The sequence below is a fragment of the Anabrus simplex genome, chromosome 8 (genome assembly GCF_040414725.1).
Source record: "Anabrus simplex isolate iqAnaSimp1 chromosome 8, ASM4041472v1, whole genome shotgun sequence".
Lineage (NCBI taxonomy): Eukaryota > Metazoa > Arthropoda > Insecta > Orthoptera > Tettigoniidae > Anabrus > Anabrus simplex.
Genome location: NC_090272.1, coordinates 3,733,690 through 3,754,684, shown reverse-complemented (window position 1 = coordinate 3,754,684; position 20,995 = coordinate 3,733,690). Strand labels below are relative to the sequence as shown.

The following is a 20,995-nucleotide window of genomic DNA, read 5'->3' as shown; positions in this document are numbered from 1 at the left end:
CTCAGGACAGTAATTTATGCCTTTAGAAAACATGAGTCACCACTCCCGGTCTGATGGCGCGCAGGCAACAGCGTTATTGAACTCCATGTCCTTACAAGAGGCTAGAATGTCTGTTCTGTGTTCGGTGTCAAATCACTTATCGCGAAGGTTCTCAAACTATTAGGAGATTGTAACCTTCGCTCATAGCGAAAACTTTAAAGTACTCCAACCTAAAAGTATCAGTACCTGACTAATTATTAAATTAATTATATTAATTGATGACAAACAGTTATTTTAAATACACATCGTAAATAAGACGAAATCGTGAAATGAAACACACTTTTTATAACACACCACAAGAAATGTTAGAGTCTGTGTCTGACTCAAGTACAATATAAATACAGGATACCCTGTTTGTATGAAAGTTTCACAAACAGCTGATTTTAACCTCAATATCAAATTAATGAGTAAGGATGAAATATGTTGGTCTAAATTCTGGATTTCAGACATGTGCTTGGGGGTGACACAGATTCTCGTAGTTCAAGCAAAGCGTGGGTCCATATATAATTAAATTTGTTCTTTGTTATTTCCGTATTAAATTTTTCATCCCCCCCCCAAAGGTTGCTCCCTTATCCCACTTACAGTTTCACAGTTTGAGAGCCACTGATTTATTGGATGTCATGCCGTTCCTGCGAAGCAAAGTCATCTCGGTACAGGTCATGAAGGCCTTGGGAAGTGTGGAACGTAAAAGCTTCCACTATCCGTAACCTTGGTATTTGAAAGGGTAAAGTTGTTTGCTCTACGCTCGGCCCCTTTTCTCCCAGGAATTAACTTGGTACTAATTTTTGGTGTTAGGCTGAGTGAACCTCAAGTAGATGCGCACCTCTGGAAGTAGAAATCTTATTTCTTAAATTTCTCGACTTCCTGACGCGGAATTGAACTCTCAGCCTTCCGCGAGAACCGTTCACGCCTTTATAGTCTTGGCAGGAAGCTCCTTACATTTCGCGCACCAAGAGCACAACATTTATAAATATGTCGTGCTGTGTTTCCAAGCAAAGGGAAGAACTTCGCTTCAACCTTTCTACTGACGATACGCTTGTTGGTAGGAAACTGGACGAGGTATTCGGATGAGAGGTGACTTGTGTTTCAAGGAGACTGCAGGAAATGTTCGGGTCACAGTGTTCCAAGCCCCGTATCGGCTGGCAGGTAGATCGGTACGGCCAGTCCAGGGAGATGGGAGGTGACTTCTGCTGTTTTCTCTTTCTAGGAGACTGGATGTTCGGCTCACAGTGTTCCAATCCCCGTATCGGCTGGCAGGTAGATCCGTACGGCCAGTTCAGGGAGATGGGAGGTGACTTCTGCTGTTTTCTCTTTCTAGGAGACTGGAGGAAATGTTCGGGTCACAGTGTTCCAAGCCCCGTATCGGCTGGCAGGTAGATCCGTACGGCCACTCCAGGGAGATGGCGTCCCTCTTCAGCCAGTTCGGCTTCGAGGGCCACTTCATATCGAGACTAGGACTCGCTGAGAAGAGCGCCAGACTGCAGACTCGGTCCATGGAGTTCGTGTGGACTCCCAGCCCCAACCTGGGTAAGCAGCTTCAAATCTGATGTGTCTTATGAGTGAAGTTCTACTTCAGGCGATCGTAAATTGAGCCTATTTACGTTTACCGATTCTCTGGGATTCTAGAGCTCAGATTTTTATTACTACTGTACCAGACCTGCGCAACGTCAGAGTGCTAAGTATCTTATGGATGAAGAACTTCGGAGAATCAAACCCGGGCATCGAAGTCCCATCCTCCCTACTTTCATTTAGAGCAACGGCTACGCTCGAGAGCATATGGGTCATGGTTCTGTCCGGTGAAAATAAAGTGGGCAAGTAACATAAATATCTTGAAAGTAGGGCACTATAGTAAGAGGAATACATTAATATAAGAGATGATAAGAATTGATTTTTACCAAATTCAAAACTGAGAGATCATTAGGGAAAATTTTTATGCACACACGAGATGCCTCGTAATTGCCTGCGTGGCAATTTTTAAGACCTGTTACACTTAACGTATCCCATGGGTAATGCCAATTAATGTCTTTACTAGTTCATTATACACTCTTGAATTGCATTCTGACATTCCCAAGCCGAAATCACACATTGCCATATGTTAGGGACTTTTCACTTTCATAATGATATCATTTGGATATCCAATTTATGGTGAAAGAACACATAAATTACATGAAACGGTGGCATCTCAAATGTTTTCTTTCTTAAGTCGCGGATTTCGAGGTTATCGGATCAATACATTCCTGATTAAATCAATAAATTTCCTAGTTATGAAAATCCCGCCATCGCCTCTCATTAATAGTTCTTACTAACATCACATTACACATTACCACGCTCCTGAATATACGTGTCTCTCCTGTGAAACAAACTTATTACTAATATTTACAATGCAGACATTACAACGCTGGAAAGCCTGTAACGCCAGAATGAATCATCATACAGTTACACAAAGCACAAACAATAAAATGCATAATATGGTAAACAAACAATAAATGCACTCCAATGCTTCCAAAATCTGTGATCCCACAGAAGTCTTCTGGGATCGATCCAAGGACTTCGATACCAGTAGGATATCGAACCACGCCTTCTTGACTTCGAGGTCCTATCTGAAATTTCCTAACTACGACTTTTTTAAATACCCTAATTTGGAGGAGTACATCAACTGCAGGCTTATTAAACACAAAGCCTACCGAAGGCAAAGACAAGCAAATATTTAAGTATTGTGTTCAACATGAGCGAGACTATCCCTGCAGGTCAGAAGCACCACATGTTTTGAGGACAAAGCCCTGGTCTGGTGCCTCGCTCCTTTCTTTCACCCCTCTACTCTGAGGCCATAAATCACTCGCGTATGGACACGCACCCAGGCTAACAACAGCTGAGGGGAGATACACAATTCCATCCAGAATAAACGATTAATTATTAATTCATCTACCACATGTGTTCCGGGCATACTACCATCGATGGGCATTATTAACATATTATTCATTCTCTTCCAATACCTCAGTGAATTACACTACTGGCTTACATTATTATTATTTCTCATGTCCTGCATATCTTCACATATTTTCTGAATCGTCCTCAATCTCGAACATATGTACTTAATATCTACAATATTGAAATGCCTTCTAGAATATATTAACGCGACCTCTACCGACAGGGAATTAAAGTATACCATTTCACACACTCGCATATCTTTCTAGATCAATGGTTTGTACCTCGAGTCGTCGTCTTCCTTTTTCACTTGTCAGCATCCTTAAACTAGAGGAGAATGTCTATAATCATGCAAGATTTTAATTTGTGAAGCACCTGGACAATTAATAATCGTAGCTTAGGAAGATCCTACCAGCTGATTTAAAATGAAAATACATAGAAGTCAGCCTGAATTATTTGACTCTACCCATCTACGAGTGCTCCACTAAACACACAAAACAACTTACAGGGCAGTAATCACTAATTCATGCTTATTCTCCGGGATAACTTTGCTGATTAACCACTAATCACCCAGAAGACAAGGAAAGTAAAGCTAATTAAAAAACGATACCCCTTTGAGAATCGTATACCTCGCTATTTACACACTATACATGAAATCAAAATGCATGCTGCTGAATTTATCTACAAAGTAGCTGCCTCTGTGGATCAGTGGTAGAGTGTCGGCCTCCGGATCCCAAGATAGCGGGTTCAAACCCGGCAGAGGTGGTCGGATTTTTGAAGGGCGGAAAAATGTCCATTCGACACTCCATGTCGTACGATGTCGGCATCTAAAAGATCTCTGGTGACACATTTGGTGTTTACCCGACAAAATTCATTAAATCTCAGCCATAGACGCCCAAGAGAGTTTCGGTTTACTCTGTCTGCCATCTAGTGGACCTAGAGTAAAACGGAACGTCGAAATTGACGAGCAGACAGCCAGATGAGTCATATTGAAATGTCTGCACACGGTAGCTGAGGCTATACGATTATTATTATTATCTACAAAGTTAAATTATCATATTAATTCGACCTTAGACGGATTTTCATGCTATGATACCATTGGAATGTACTTATCATTTCGGTGTGTAATCTGCTATCATCTGTCGATATGGATTTAGTTATCCATGACCACCATCTCGCTGGTAGAAGGTCCTGGTTTCACCTGGCCCCGCGTTGATCCATGATGTACTGGAAATTGCAGTTGAAATCCCACGCTGTCCTACCACTGGCACATAGGCGCGATCTGGTAGCTGTAGGCACTCACATACATGTGAACACAGATGTGAGTACTGTTTATCTGACTTCAAGATAAATGCAATAATAAGCTCGAGATGAACTACCACACCGCCACTCGCGCCCCGTTCATGCCATATAGTCACTCTTCAATTACTCATTAAGGCACACAACTGTGAATGCAATGATATTGTTTTTCATTTCTCTTAGCTGTAGTACATCAAGGACTTTGTTCAGCTTGTGAAGTGGTACCGTTCGCAGCGACTATCGCAGAGTGAACAAGGCTCAGGAAGGTAGGTTTTATGCACATCTTGTGCACTGTTAGCCAAGCTAGGGCACTCCGTATGTTGTTGTTCGGATTAGTCCAGTTACGTTCATAGAGGAAAATTCTAAGTGAATTTCCGACTTCTTTTCCCGTCTGTGTTTAAGGAGTTCCATCTCATGTGGGACGGACGTCAGTTGTCTATTCAGTCGGAGGTCTTCTATTATCTCAGCTCAGAGACAACTCTGGGAGGCCAAGAATCCTGCTTTGGCACATTCCAGACATTTGAGGCCGATACTGTTAGATCTTTCCAGATTGTTTCATACCGTATGCAAGCACTGGGTCCAGTTTTGCTCGGAAGAATCTTTTGGTTATTTCGAGGACAAATTTAGTGAGGTTTCCTATTTCATATGGCAGCCGATGTTCTTTCTCTGATGTAGATTTGAAATGATGATCCGGTGGGTTGAAGCGTTATCTTTTAACGAGTTTACTATTATTGTTTCTTCATTGTTCTTTTAAATAATTCTCCCATCTCGCTTCATTGTCATCATAACCGTTTTATTTGTATTTATTTAGTAATTTATTGTTCTCTCCCATGAGTGTAGATCTTCTTTATTCGTCGATAACAGGGCGACACATTTTTGTTGATAAATATTTACTTACACTTATATACACAATATTGCCAATGTAAGGAACTGTCGCACAAGACCTATATATTAACATAAACACCAAATCTCCATAATTCACAATAAGCTAGCAATAACACCACAAGAACATATGTGCTAACCAGCTTTACTCCGCCCGTCCCCGGACTGGTCTAATCACGTGACGCCGTGCTGCAGGGCGGAGGGGAAGTGGGCTGTATGATTGAGATAGAGAATAAGGTTCCGCGAGTATGCACAAGTTTCCTCGTTCGACTCGTTCTCTCTTACCAACAGTTCTGTCCGACTCGTTGGCTGAATGGCCAGCGTACTGGCCTTCAGTTCAGAGGGTCCCGGGTTCGATTGCCGGCCGGGTCGGGGTTTTTAACCTTCATTGGTTGGGTGGCTGGGTGTTTGAGCTGTCCCTAGCATCCTTGCAACTCATACACCACACATAACACTATCCTCCACCACAATAACACGCAGTGTCCTACAAATGGCAGATGCCGCCCACCCTCATCGGAGGGTCTGCCTTACAAGGCCTGCACTCCGCTAGAAATAGCCACACGAAATTAAATTAATTACCAACAGTTCTTTTATTAAACAGTCATAACTCCACACAAATTACAAGTAGACACTGTACACATTGTTAGTCTAGGAATGTACCGCTCGTCTGTTGGTCGCAGTAACGTTCTGTCGAAGATGCAAGGCTGCCACCCTTCACTCTCAACATTATAAGTGGAATGAAGTACTGAACGATAGAAACAATACGCCCAATGGTTTAATTACAGTAGATGTTCAATATGTCCCCTGCTATTTCAATGCACAGTTCACTTCTGGACTATGTTCAGGATGCGTGGTGTATCCCCAACGACCTCAAAAGCCACCTGTATTCTTGGTACAAGCTCATCTTCTCTTTCTACGGGGTTCGCATAGTAGTCAATTTGTGCATAACAAACTGTACACTGCCTACTGGGGCTGGGAAGCGACGCACAGCAACAGGTAGCGGCTGAATCGCTAACAAAGAGACCTCATTTTCTCCACCAATCTGATTGCACCATCAATGAGCGTCCCTGATGATGTTGTCGGTATAGTTCTGATACACGCGGTCCACTCGTCCACTAGTTGCAATTGCAATAAAACAGATTTGCACATCATGTGTTTAATTTCCAATGAAAGTTCTTTATGCTATTTTTTGAGTATATGTTCTGATAAATATCATTCTTTACAGGTCTAGCATCCAACATCTTCACCAGTGTCCTGTTCAACATGCACAGAGCACCCGACAGCTACTGTTTCGACATTCTGTGCAAGAGTGATGCTGTTGTCGATGACATCCGTAGCAGAGACTACAACGTCGATGTCAAGGTCAGGGTCGTGTGTCTTAGAAACCAAGAGTGCAGTTCTACGCTATTAGACTGAGTGTGATGATATGATTTATGCAAATTGCTTTGACATTGCTTGTCGCCTTCCTAACATAACAGAGAGTGTGACGACAGAGGGTTCTTTCATACAGCAGTCCATCCAGTTTTGGTCAGAAAATGAGTGCACGGTGTTGTACAGGAACTGACCTGGTGGCTTCACACGTCCCGCATGCGTGGGTGTCCGGCTCCATGGCTAAATGGCCTTTGGTCACAGGGGTCCCGGGTTTGATTCCCGGCAGGGTCGGGAATTTTAAGCACCATTGGTTAATTTCGCTGGCATGGGGGCTGGGTGTATGTGACGTCTTCATCATAATTTCAGTCCGACTCGTTGGCTGAACCCTCAGCGTACTGGCCTTCGGTTCAGAGGGTCCCGGGTTCGATTCCAGGCTGGGTCGGGGATTTTAACCTTAATTTGTTAATTCCAATGGCACGGGGGATGGGTGTATGTGTTGTCTTCATCATCATTTCATCCTCATCACGACGGGAAGGTCGTCTACGGGAGTCAAATAGAAAGACCTGCATCTGGCGAGCCGAACCCGTCCTGGGATATTCTGGCACTAAAAGCCATATGACATTTCATTTTTTTCATCATAATGTCATCCTCATCACGACGCGAGGTCACCTACGGGAGTCAAATTGAAAGATATGCACCTGGCAAGCCGAACATGTCCTCTGACACTCGTGGCACTAAAAGCCATACGCCATTTCATTTCAATGAGTGAGTGAGAGGAGGAGTATGGTGCTCACGATAAAATAGCGCGTGTTATGCGAAGCAGGATCCGTGGGGAACCTGTGCGGGAATGTGTAAGACTGGAAATGTTATGGCGAAGTCTGAATGCAAAACTTAGTGATAAAATGACGCGAAAAGGCTCTGTGGCGAAGAAAAGCCGCAATTATCCGAAGAGTTCGAACACCAGAAAACATTAAGGCGATGAAATCTCAAGTGCGAATTAAGAGATGGTCGTGCATGTGGCAGGAACCGATTAGTGCATCGAAATCAGCGTTTCCTGTGATCGCCGTTCAATTTAGTTTTCCCACCCGGTATGAGGACCTCACAGGTACACAAATGAACCTGCAGATCTACATGACATTCGCATTATAATTTGATAATAATTAAAATTTAGTCTGACAAAATATTAAAAACGAGGAACATGTAATACCGTGGGCTCATTCTCGTACAGACACTGTGCTACTTGCAACCAGCAGCGCAATGGGCTTGAAGATGGCATTCGAGGTTTCATCCTCCGCCATTCTCGAAGTGGTTTTCCGTGCTTTCTCACTTCTCCTCCTGGCAAATGCCGTAATGGTACCTAACTTCAGGCCACGGCCGCTTCCTTCCCTCTTCCTCGTCTATCCCTTTCAATCTTCCCGTCCCCCCGCAAGGCCTCTGTTCAGCATAGCAGGTGAGGCCGCCTGGGCGAGGTAGTGGTCATCCTCCCCCGTTGTATCCCCCAACCCAGAGTCTGAAGCTCCAGGACACTGTCCTTAAGGCGATGGAGGTGGAATCCCTCGCTGAGTCCGAGCGAAAAACCGACGCTGGAGGGTAAACAGATAAAGAAGAAGAAGAAGAAGAGTTACTTTTTGAGATATCAATAAGAACAGCATGCGCGGTTCTGGATGCCGCATCAGACAGCGTGCAGTCGGGCAAGGACATATTGACGCGCAAGCAGTTTCCTGGGTGTGATTCCGGCCACAGAATGCATACCAGGCATGTAAGCACATCGTACATATGTGATGGGTTTGCAAATGTGTATGACAGGCGAACTCATGTCAGGACAGGGAAGGTTGATGTTTTTAAAAGGAATAAAATAATTACTTTGACTTCAAAGGAACATAACGGAATAATTTATTGACAATGGTTTGAGTGTACAGTACATACTACTGTATGAATTGAGAAATAAACATAACACAGGACACCTTAAGAGCTCCTTCTCGAAAATAAAATGAATAATGTCCTTCATTGGAAATGGTCCTAAGGGCGTGGGCACGGAAACAGAACAACATGCACTCGGGAGAGCGCAGGTTCGAGTCCTGCCTCGCCCGACCTGAAAGTGATTTTCATGTTGTCCCATTTTCAACACCAGGCAACTGTTGGATTGATACCTTTGAGATACGCCACGGCGGACGTCTTTTCCAAATCCTTCCAATTCCCATCCGTGTGGAAAGACGCCAAACTGAGCGCAACCTGTTACACATAGATTAAAAGAAAAACTTGAAGTATACAAAAATCGATCGATTCGCGTCCATTTTCAGAACGCAAACGGAAATGTCCAAATAGGGGCTAAAAAACTTGATAACAGTCCTCCACGGTGGATTTCTATCCCAGTTGGAGAGCTTCAGTATGGTGTATGTCCTCCAAGGGCATTTATCACAACTTGGCACCTACATGGCATGCTCCGTATAAGTCGATGGAGATCACGTTGCGGTATCAGGTCCCATTCTTCAATGAAAGCCTGTTCGAGGCCCACGAACACTGCTGCCAAGCCTATCCCACACAACTTGTACACGGTAACATGGTCTCACACCTCAAGGGCCACACACACCTTCAGTTTATCGGAACTATTTTCACGTGTGAGGTCACTCCTGAGCGGAGCAAACTGCGCAGTTTACACGGATCTGTCAGTCAGTCAGTTATCGTCTGTTTGCGACCATGGAAAGAACCAAGCTTAAAAAGAAAGAGGCAACTACACAGTTCAAATAAAATAAGGGAACATGTTTTTGAACGCATGTCATGCTCCACAAGACAATACATCATATCCAGGTATATTACCAACTAAACCTTTATTCTTTACCGTTGAAGTATACAAAAATCTACTATGGTTTCGCGTCCGTTTTCAGAACACAAACGGAAATGTCCAAATAGGGGCGAAAAAAAGTTTGAGGTCTTGAAGTGTCTGTGGTGAAACAGGACTCCCACGAACACTTTTGTCAAGCGTATCCCACACATGCTCGATGGGATTAAGGCCGGAACTCACTGCTGACCATTCCATCCCTTGAATGTCCAGTTCTCGGAGGACAGCTCTGGTGATGCGTATTACATGGCATTGTCGTGGTTGAGTACGAATTGTGGGCCAACACCGATGCAGCAACCAACACATGCTGTAGCAGTACCTGCTCGATTACCCCGCAGCAGTAAGATTACCACGGACGACAACAAGATCCATACGGCCATCAATACCGGTACTGATGCCACCGCACACCATCACAGAACCTTGTCCGAATCGGTCGCTTTCCTGGACAACATTTGGCATGTACTGCTCACCACGGCATCTCCATACACGTTGACGTCCATCACGGTGTGTCAGGGGTAATCTGGACTCGTCTGCGAACAACACAGGTCTCCATTGGCGAAGATGCCAGTTGACGTGGGTACGGGCAGACAGAAGGTGAACTGCGCGATTTTGCTGCGTTAAACGGGGCACTCGAACAGGACGTCTGGGTCGTAAGAACACTTCTCTTAACCTGTTCCTTACTGTGTGGTCAGACATCGTGACTCCAGTGACCCTCCTTAGGTCTTGTTGCAGTTCTCTGGCAGTTGCTGAACGACGCCGCAACGCACAGATGGTCATATATCGGTCATTCTGTGGGGTTGTCATGCGTCCACGACCTTGTCTAACCCTCCTTGTGAACTGGCCTGTCTCATTATAGCGATTCCACAAGCGGTGAATAACTGGCGGAGAGACATTGTGATCCACAGCAACACGACGAAAAGTCTATCCCTTCTGGGTCAATGTGATGGCCCTTTCGACTTTAACCTCGTAAACATGTCTCATGGGATGTTGTGGTTTACGTACAACGTGTTCAAATGACAGCAGTAGTCTGTGTTCCTTAGAACGTCACCCGACTCACCGCTATTCACTTTGTTTTGAGGGGTCACCTGACAGTATAATTCATGGCTACGCCTACAGATGGTGTATAAGTGAGTAGCTAAGGTCTCAAGGTATGCTGTACGACCATTGGAACCCCATGTACCAAATTAACGTTTACATACCAGACGTAACTAAACATGTTCCCCTAATTTTTTTGAACTGTGTATAATGTTCATAGAGGCTTACCGTTCGTTGCCCGATCTGTGGGACACCGAAAACCGGTGAAGAAAGCCGCGGCGTATGACAGCCTCATTAAAAACTGTGACCAACTGAACCTAATGCGGCGAGAGAAAGTGTTAAAAAGTGAATAACCTTCGTTATACGTTCAGAAAAGAGCTGGAGCTTCCTGTGACGACGTCTACGTCTCGTCATCGTGATTCTATAATGACTCTCAAGATTGGCATTCTTACTAGCCTCTGAGACATTTTTATTGGAAGATCTACGAATCAGAATGCAGCTCCCATCTACAAAACTGGAACACGTGGTTCTTCAAATTAGATAGAAGAAACGAGAGGACTCGACCTGGAATTTTACTCGACAGATGCCATGCTCAAGCGTTTGGACCAAACAATGATATGCAAAGTGCTCTAAATAGGCTGCAAATGCATTGTTTTCACTGTAAGCTATGTACTCGCGTCTGAGCAGTGCATTTGTAAGTTGTAGGAAGGCCATTGCGAACGCTACCATTTCAGCAAGTGCACTAAACGAGGAAAATGCCTTGTGGTCTACTGAAAATGTAAATTAATGCTAGTGGTGTGATTCTTGCTTATAATAGTTTAATCTACCGTATATATGCCCATTTGGCTGCAATAAAGTTCTCTTCCTGGTTGACCAAGAAAAGTCTATCGACATGTAAACGACCATTCGACATACAGCAACCTACCACCGCGTAGTGGCTCATTTCTTCAATCGCTAACTACAAAACACGTAGCAACCGCACTTACAACGAAATCCGCCAGATTTGGCACAAAACTGAACAAAATGATGGAAAATATCAAGCTGCTCTTCAGTTCAGTTTTTCGTTCAGTTTATCGCTCACTTATTCGTACAAATTTCCGTTGCGATAAACTGAAGATGTGTGGGTTGCTTTGGTTACAGTTCCGTCACACCTTTTGTGGCGTCACCGTACAACGCTGTCAACATTATTATTATTATTATTATTATTATTATTATTATTATTATTATTATTATTATTATTATTATTATTATTATTATTATATTTCAGGTCCAGCAATTTATTGACTACTGCGAAGAACAGGCTAAGTTTTACAGGACGGACAACATAGCGATTGTGATGGGAGACGATTTCCAATACCAAAGTGCGCCATCAGACTTCATCAACATGGACAAACTCATTCGGTAAGGACGGCTACTGTACTGTATGTGCCCAGATTATTATTTAATGCTGTTTATTTGAGGCTGAACGTGTGGAAACGCGTTGTTCAGTAGCTTGTGGCTGATGTAAAATCACAATCCTACACTACAGTTGGAAGCCGGCTAAAACCTAGTCTACAACAAACTTGAGAAACTTCTTCAATATTCTGTCCACATCAAGAAAGCTATTTGTAAGTTTGCAATCGATAGCGTGAGGAAGAAGAAAATACAGCTGCAGCTTCCATTATTTTTGTGACTAAAATTAGACAAAAGCTTACACACAAAGTGTGGCAAAGAAAACTATTTCAAACGCGTTTACAATTAAGTTTGGGGAGAACACGTATGTTCGAACTTTTAATTCATGATGCAGTAATCTACATGACTTTCAGTTCTTGCTGTTGACAGTAATTGGGCACGGAATTGCAAGAAATGATCAAGCCATCTGCATTAATGACAGGCTAGAACTTGTGACTCCTACAGTTATTGTGCCTGAAGTATGTGAAGCATTTCGATCGTCCAATTGCGTCCTTGTGCATGTGCGAACCCAAATGTTAGCGAAAACACGAAAAGTTAATGAAAAGTTTAATTCAGGAAAGTAGTAGACATTGTGTTTACAAACGTAGTTTATGAACACGCTTTTTGGTTCATTAACCGCAAAAAATGTTCACGAATATTCTTGGTTAACCGTGTTTAAAGACAGCCACTAGTACGACAGGGTTTGACTGTCGGCGGTGTCGAACGCTCGGACGTGTGGCATACGGACAGTTGAGTGTTGTGGAGTTCGAACTAGCACGACGTGATGTGATGTCACTGGGCTATCACTAGTGGTCGCTGTACAATTGGAGTGCAGCTCTCACTTCTAGTTCTACACTAGTGTTGCTCCTCTTCTGAACAAACCCATCCAAGACTCCAGACACGCGCTACGGTACTTCATAGTGCGTCTGTGCACGTATTCACACAACTTTCAACACACCATTAAATATTAATCTGGGCACATACGATTTTAATTTTGGAATTTATTGTCGCTCAAGAAAGAATTACCTCAAAGTGCTGTATGCTCCTTGTGTTTTGTACAAAAGCAAACACGAACTTTTTTATTGGTTGACCAGTTACAAGTATTCATTCACTTTAAATTGCACTGAGACTAAAGGCTGTTCTCGCTGGTGACCATGAAAATCAACTATGTACATTATTTAGAAAGTGTTGCTTATTAGTGGGAATGACTGTTGTCAGTTTCTAAGTGTGCTTTAAGCCACAATAATATTCTCGTTGCCAGAACACAAATACATATCAGATGTAAGGCTTTTCGGGCGTTTGCTCTATTAATCAGCGTTTCGTCTTAGGTCTGACACTAGACTCGTCAGAGTGGGATGTGTCAGACCCTACCCACTGACGCTGGGGTGTATGCAGGTGAGCTACTACTACTACTACTACTAAACGTTTTCATTCCTCCCCTGAAGGGGGAGGCGGGCCTCTCTCAGGCCGGGAGATTTGTTACGGTGAAGGAGATGTGCGGAGAAGGTGAGGGGGTGGGCGGCCGTGGTCTACACTACGAACTGTCCCGGCATTCGTCTAGTGCAGAAGAATGGAAAACCACGGAAAACCATTCTCAGGACAGCCGACGGGCGAGGCCAGGCGAGAAGTACAGCACTGTGCCCCAAGCCCGTCTCCCGAATGCAGAGGCGTAGAGCCACGGTAGAGCCGTGACCACCTCTCCTCTGCTCGGTTGGCCGGTCAGAGTACAGAGCTTATGGGACAACAACCCACTCTCCATCTACCGACCGCAGGTGAGCTTATCAGAAGCCTATATATGAGGCACAGTCTGATAACTGCATACGGGAGATAAATCTCCACAATGGAATTATTGTCCGCCTAGCAATTCCGAATGGAAAATTCTCGAATTCGAATTAGAATTTTCATTAGAATTTTCCATTCGGAATTGCTAGGCGGACAATAATTCCATTGTGGAGATTTATCTCCCGTATGCAGTTATCAGACTGTGCCTCATATATAGGCTTCTAATAAGTTCACCTGCATACACCCCAGCGTCAGTGGGTAGGGTCTGACACATCCCACTCTGACGAGTCTAGTGTCAGACCTAAGACGAAACGCTGGTTAATAGAGCAAACGCCTGAAAAGCCTTACATCTGATATGTTTTTGACATGCTCTTTTGGTGAAAAATATGTAATTCCCTCCATGGGAATTTTGAATTTTCCATTCAGAACACAAATATTAAGGGAAGCCCTATCATAAAGGACATGAAATCAAGAGTAAGGAATTAAGTCCTTGTGTACAACGTATAATGGGACATAGAATCTGTTGAAGGCAAAGAAGACTACAGTGAGAGAGAAAATTGCGCGTGCATGACCTGTCCAGAGCACATTCTCAAATAGTGGCTGGAGTACGGTGTGACCAGGCCAGTGTGTCGCAGCTCATCCTGCGTGCCACTTTATACTGAAACTAGGCGTGACGTCATTATCCAGCGCTGAACTCTGCCGTGTTGACTGTGGCGCGCAGGTACGACGTAAAACGTCGACCTGTTGGACTGAAGAGCTGGCCATCTCCGTTGGGGTGTTGCAGTAGTACAGGTTCACCATATTAATGAACTGGTCTAATGCTCTTTCTGAGATAGGTTGTTGGTGTGCACAGGGTAAGTCCACCTGCGGAGTTGATCTTGGCGTCGACATACGATCCTGCCGGCTGTCTGTTCCCTGCTCACTTGGGCTCCCAAAGGACGTTTGATGACACCAGGTACCCAGGCTGGATGCTGGCATAGACCTTGTCACCAGTTTGAAACTTGTGGTTGGTTCTGAATGACAGGCTGCAAAAGAGAAAGCATAGTTCGGTGAGTTCGTCCATGAAGCTTCTGAGCTGATCGTCCTGTAGTTTCCCAGAAGCTGTTGTCTTTGTGGAGACCAGAGTGGACGGCTTTCTTAATGGACTTCTTGAAAGTCTCCTCCACTGGCTTGCGCGTGGAATGGAGGTGTCAAGATATGGCGAATGCCATTTCTTGCGCACAAATCCTGGAATTTGGCTGATATTAACTGAGGTCCATTATCGGAGATAATAGTTTGAAGTAAACTTTCAGTTGTAAATATCCGCTGTAATGCACAAATGGTTTCTTCCGTAGTGGAAGAGCTCATTTCGACTACGAAAGGAAAATGAGACGTAGTGTCGATTACAATCAACCACGTTGAATTTAGGAATGGTCCTGCGTACTGAATGTGTACCCGTTCCCATGGGCTATCTGCTGGTGGCCAAGGGGAGAGGTGAGCAGGTGGTGAATTCTGGTGTGTTTGACAAGTGTCACACTATCTGATCGTGTTGGCAATTTGAGTATCAATGTCGGGCCAATAGTGGTGTTGGTGGACTAATTGCCCAATGTCCTTCATGGAGTAAGTGCAGCACCCGTTTGCGAAGGCTGGCTGGGATGATGACTCGGAAATGAGTGCCTACTTCTAATAATAATACTTCCTCACGGACAGTAAGGCGATCTTGGAACTTATGAAAAGATACAGCCTCAGATGATAGCTTGGGAGCGGTCGGCCGTCCATTCTGTGAGCCAGGGAATTGTCCGTATCTGCAGCTTGGGCAATTCGGCGGGTAGGTGTAAACAATTCTTTTCTTCAGCGTCGAAGGTTGTGTCAGGACCTGCAGGTAGGCATTATAATGCTGTAAAGTGCTCCTGTATGTTATCTGATTAGAATAATCAGACAGAAAACGAGATCATCGCTGTAGTTTGCGGAGAGTTTGGTCTGGTACATTTTTACCAGGATTAAATAAATGGACCAATGGCTTATGGTCGGTGATGATTAAGAAATTATTGCCATAGGGGTCTTTAAAATGTCTGACACCATAGATGATGGCTAATGCTTCTTTTTCTATCTGAGAATAGTTACGCTGATGAGAACTGAGAGTTATAGAAGCAAAAGCGATTGGTTGCTCCTGACCGTTGCCATCCTGCTCCTAGGTCATAGTCTGTTGCATCCGTTGCTAATGTAACGCGTTTTCCAGGCTGGAAATGCGAGAGTTTGATGGGCTTGCCTGACAGGCGTGATGACATTGAGAAGACCACAGGAGTTTAACTCGCTTTCTGCGAAGCGCATTCAGAGGAGCGGCTACCGAAGCAAGGCGGGGAATAAATTTACGATATTAGTTTGCTTCCCCAATAAATGCTTGTAACTGCCTCAAATCTTCAGGGACTGGCATGTCGAGTACAGCGGTGACATTCCGATCACTAGGGTAAGTAATGGGCTAAGTAATGTACTTGTGGCTGAAAACATCTACACTTGTCTAGGTTAGCACGCAACCCATTCTTTAACTTGCTTAGTAAGTGCTGGAGATTCTGAAGATGTTCCTAATTGTCTTTGCCTGTGACGACAATATCATCCATATAATTGGTGCAACCGAGAGTCGAAACTGTGATTTTGTGCAGGTATCTCTGGAAAATAGTAGCTGAAGAGGATACATCGAAAGGTAACCTCTGTAATTGAAAAAGACCTACCGGTGTATTGAGGGTCAGATAGTGCTTAGATTCTTAATCGAGTGGAAGTTGCAGATACGCATCTTTTATATCTATCTTCGAGAAATACTATCCTCCTGCCAATTGCTGGAACAGGCCCTCTTGACGGAGAATAGGGAAGATGTCCTTTTCAAGCTGACTATTGATAGTTGAACGAAAATCTCCACACAAAGGAACCTTTCCATATGGCTTCTTAGCTGTTACTAGATCAGTGGCCCATTTGCTGGAGTTCACGGGAGTGACAATGCTTTCGGTTTGCTATCGGCGTAATTCTTCGTCGACTTTTTCACGCAGGGCGAGCATAACAGGACGGGCTTCGAAAAATTAGGGCGTGGTGCCGGGTTTCAATTGTACGTGAGCCTTGTAATCTCGAGCAGTGCCTAAGCCGGGTTCAAAGACTTCAGGAAACTGAGCCGTTAGCTGAGTAACAGTGGCCATGGGGCTTGGGTCAAAAATAACATTTACGGTCATGCATCTGAAAACCAAGAATGTTGAACAAATTCATGCCCATTATACTAGTAGTGTTGTGGCTGTGACTGTTCGGTGAATATCCTTGTAGCTAGCGTGCATGTCTATCTTGCCTTTGGTATTGATCTATTGATCCACTAGGTGGATATAAGCAGGCGTAGTGGGCGTGATAGCGAAACAGGCGATTCAGTGTCAAGCTGAAAATTCACTGATCGTTGTCTGAAATGAATAGTAAAGATGAGCTTGGTAGAGTTGTGGGGTTGAAGAACAGCATTAACTTGACCAACGCCCATAGGCTGCTTGTTGGGGGTCCTCTTCTGTTGACATACTGTCGGGGATACACTCTTTACAAACTGTCTGTATGTGTCTTACATGTAGCCTTGAAGAAACGACACTCGCGCTGGTTATGGTATTTGAAACATTCACTTGCTGTTTGTTGCCTGTCGAGTGACCTTGCGAGCTGGGGTGGGCTTAGCGCGCAGCTGGCTATGTCCCTGTGTGTCCCCGGAACTGGTTGTTTCCGCGGTCGTACGGGCTGTGACTTCGTATACAGCAGACAGGTGATGTACCTCTTCTAATGTACGATTACTGTGTTTGATTGCTTCGAAAACGAATTTTCTTCTCTGCCGTATGTAATACGACCATGTTTCGAATGAGGGAATCTGAATAAGATGTACCACAGCCCTCCCTGTTACATACAAATTTGCATGTATTAGCAAGACCACGCAGTTCAGCTATCCAGTCGGTATGCGTCTGGGCAGACTTGATACGGCACTGAAAATATTTATATCTGGATGCCGCAATGTGAAATGTTCATTGAAACTGGGTGAAAGGAACTTCAGAGATATTCTCTTCAGGACTCAATTTCTGCAAGAGATCACAAGTTTTATTCCCTACCGAGCTGAGAAAAAGACTTCGCTGACGAACTCCATGAGTGATACCATCTATATATATAAAATAAGAGTTTTGTCTGTACATTGCTCAGGATTTGAAAATAATGGTATTTCTGTATCGGTCATGTCCATAGTAACAAGAAAATGCACTTTTTACTTTTCCGTAATTTCTGTCTGTCTGTATGTATGTATGTACACGCATCACGAGAAAACGGTTGAAGAGAATTTAATGAAAATCGGTATGTGAAGTCGGGGGATGAGCCTCTACAATCTAGGCTGTAAATAATTTTACTCACGCTGAGTGAAATGGTAGTTCAGGGAAGGCCTAAAATTTAATTCTCAAATATTGTTGTTATTAGTAGTCCTATCTTGATGAAAATCGGTATGCAAAGTCAGGAAATAAGTCGCTATAGTCTAGGCTGTAAATTATTTTATTCACGCTGAGTGAAAGGGTAGTTTAGGGGAAGGCCTAAAATGTAATTCTCGAATATTTCTTATTAGAAGTGTAGTCGATGAATGCTAGATAACTAAGGTTATATAGTATGAAATTTCCTGTTACTCATGTCTCATACATTGTTACCGTACTGGCTATGATCACCAAGATATTCATGAATTTGAATTTTTGTTACTAAGTCCATATCAGCGCCGAGTAACGAGAAAATGGGTAAACAGTATTTAATGAAAATCGGTATGTAAAGTCGGAGAATAAGAAACTACAGTTTACGGTATAAAATATTTTACAAATCACAGAGTCGAAAGAAAACTAAATGTGTAGGCCTACAATAGAGAAAGCTCATAACACTGATCAACAAGTCGGAGAATAAGAAACTACAGTTTACGGTATAAAATATTTTACAAAACACAGAGTCGAAAGAAAATTAAATGTGTAGGCCTACAATAGAGAAAGCTCATAACACTGATCAACAATAACATTACATTGACCATTGTTTGTCGTGATGTGCTTTGTGTCTTCTGTTGCCCCTCATCTCCGGTAGATAGGATTACTGCTGCGTACAGAGTATTTTTATTTGATTTACGTCGCACCGATATAGATAGGTTTTATGGCGACGATGGGATAGGAAAGGGCTAGGAGTGACTTAGGCCTTAATTAAGGTACAGGCCCAACATTTGACTGGTGTGAAAGTGGGAAACCACGGAATACCATCTTCAGCGCTGCCGACAATGGGGTTCGAATCCACTATCTCTCGGATGCAAGCTCACAGCTGCACATCGCTAACCACACGGTCAACTCGCCCAGTCGGACAGAGTATAACAGCCTGCCTGAATATTGATGGGAAGTAGCTGGTGAGTTAGATAACTTTCTTCTTTAGGATGCCATTCCCCTGGTTTATAAATTTTCTGATACTACTGGTACGTAACACACTGGATCATCGTAGCATTCGGGCTGTTCAATCCCTACTCTGAGGCACTGATTGGAATGAACAGTGTGCATATTTAGCGGAATAATGACAGATGAGTGATCATGGCAATCTGCGGCCTGGTCATCCCAGCTCTGGAACTTTGGACTATTAGATTGGCACCGCAATCTAACCGCAGCACTGTTCGTTAAAAGTGATAAAACGTGCGGCTTTCCATTTGATCGAGTATTTTATATGATAGCATTGCTTTTAATCGCTATATTCATACTTACGTTTTTGTAATGACCTATGTTGATTTCAGTTAGAAAAACCACAAAGTCAGTCTTTCTGAGAATCGCGTAGCGAAGCACGGGTACATCAGCTAGTGGCATATAAAATGAAGCGTAATCTTCTTTAGCTAGATCAAAAGCGGAAAATGTAGGGACAGAAAAGCTTGTCTGCTGTTACATCATCTGGAGTATGGACTGCAAGGGGTTTGCATTAGTCATGATAACTGCAGAACGGTACACTAGTGGATTTTGAATTAGGCGATTTAGCGGGTTCTATTCAGAGTCTTATAACCATTATTGTCCTCGCCACTAATTTTACACTCCACTGCTTTCGTACTAGTCCTTGTTGCTAATTTCGTAAAACAAATTTTGCGTTCCTAACTGGTTCTCCTTCACCAAGTTCGTGACTTAACCTCGTCGCCAATCTCGCAAAAACTGGCGGTATGTGGCTCTTTCGTAACTTAACACGTCGCAAATTTCATCCTGCATGCCAATTTATACTGAAACTAGCTGATATACCCGAGATTCGCTACGGAATTCTCAGAAAGACTGTCTTTGTGGTTTTCCCAACTAAAGTCAACATAGATCATTACAATGACGTCAGTACGAATGTAGCGATTAAAAGCAATGTTACCATATAAAATACTTGATCAAAGGGAACACCACATATTTTCTCAATTTTAACGAACGATGCCGATCTAACAGTCCGAAGTTACAGTGCTGGAATGACCAGGCCGCAGAGAGATGCGAACACTCCTCTGCCATTATTCTGTTAAAGTTGCACACTGCTTATTCTAATCAGTGCCTCAGAGTAGGGACTGAATAGCTGGAATTCTATAATGAACTAGTGTGTTACGTACCAGTAGCATCAGAAAATTTCTGAACCAGAGGAATGTAAAGACGCACTATATTGAACCCTTTAGTTCCTTCGTAAGATACCTACCTTCCTCACCTATTAGCAAATCGGCATTAGGTCTTTCTCTTGAGTCGTCTACGGGCTCTTCGCCACTTGCTTAATAAGAGGCGGGTTTCAGTAATTTAATGTATCTACTAAATGAGAGGAATCGAGTCAAAGGGTTGGATGTTTTATTGACCATTGACGATGAAATTTAAGGAAAACTTGTGACATTTTACCATCTCTAAACAACGAACTCAGTCTTGTCCGTAAAAAATGACAATAATAACGATGATGAGAGATACTGGCTTTGGAGACTTTAACTCAACTGCCTGAGGGGGATCCTCACTAGAAACCACTGTCTAAAATTAAGAGTGAAATAAGGAAAGTCTGGAGATCGCTTAGACCGGCTTCCATGTGAAAATGCATGTACCATCATAATGATTCGTGAGATCCAGCTCCCGTAGCACGAGCTCTGGACTCTTGGTATAATTAAGGCTGTCCACTCGGTATATGCCACAGAGTGGTTGTTCGGCATGGACCTTTAATTGAATAGATGTGACCTGCGATTATGTCATGGACCGACATCTAAATTTGTAATTTACCAATTGTGGATGATGACCGCAAGGAAAATGATGCTACAATGGCAGATGGCCCTAATCTAAGTCACTGAGGTCGATGACCCCATGACCATCCAAATTTCTGAGCGGAAGGATGACCACAATTAAGTTACAGTAGTTGATGACCAAGGTTTCCATATTA

At 43.5% G+C, this 20,995-nt stretch overlaps 1 protein-coding gene across 1 annotated transcript in view; it reads left to right on the top strand.

Annotated features, from left to right (window-relative positions):
• The window catches only part of LOC136879168 (lysosomal alpha-mannosidase), a 371,785-nt gene that overhangs the window by 154,668 nt on the left and 196,122 nt on the right, over nt 1-20,995 (top strand). Inside the window, exons 6-8 of the mRNA XM_068228971.1 lie at nt 1,358-1,566; nt 6,371-6,507; nt 11,658-11,791. Of these exons, the coding sequence (XP_068085072.1) occupies nt 1,358-1,566; nt 6,371-6,507; nt 11,658-11,791 (480 nt within the window). The remainder of the gene's footprint in view (nt 1-1,357; nt 1,567-6,370; nt 6,508-11,657; nt 11,792-20,995) is intronic.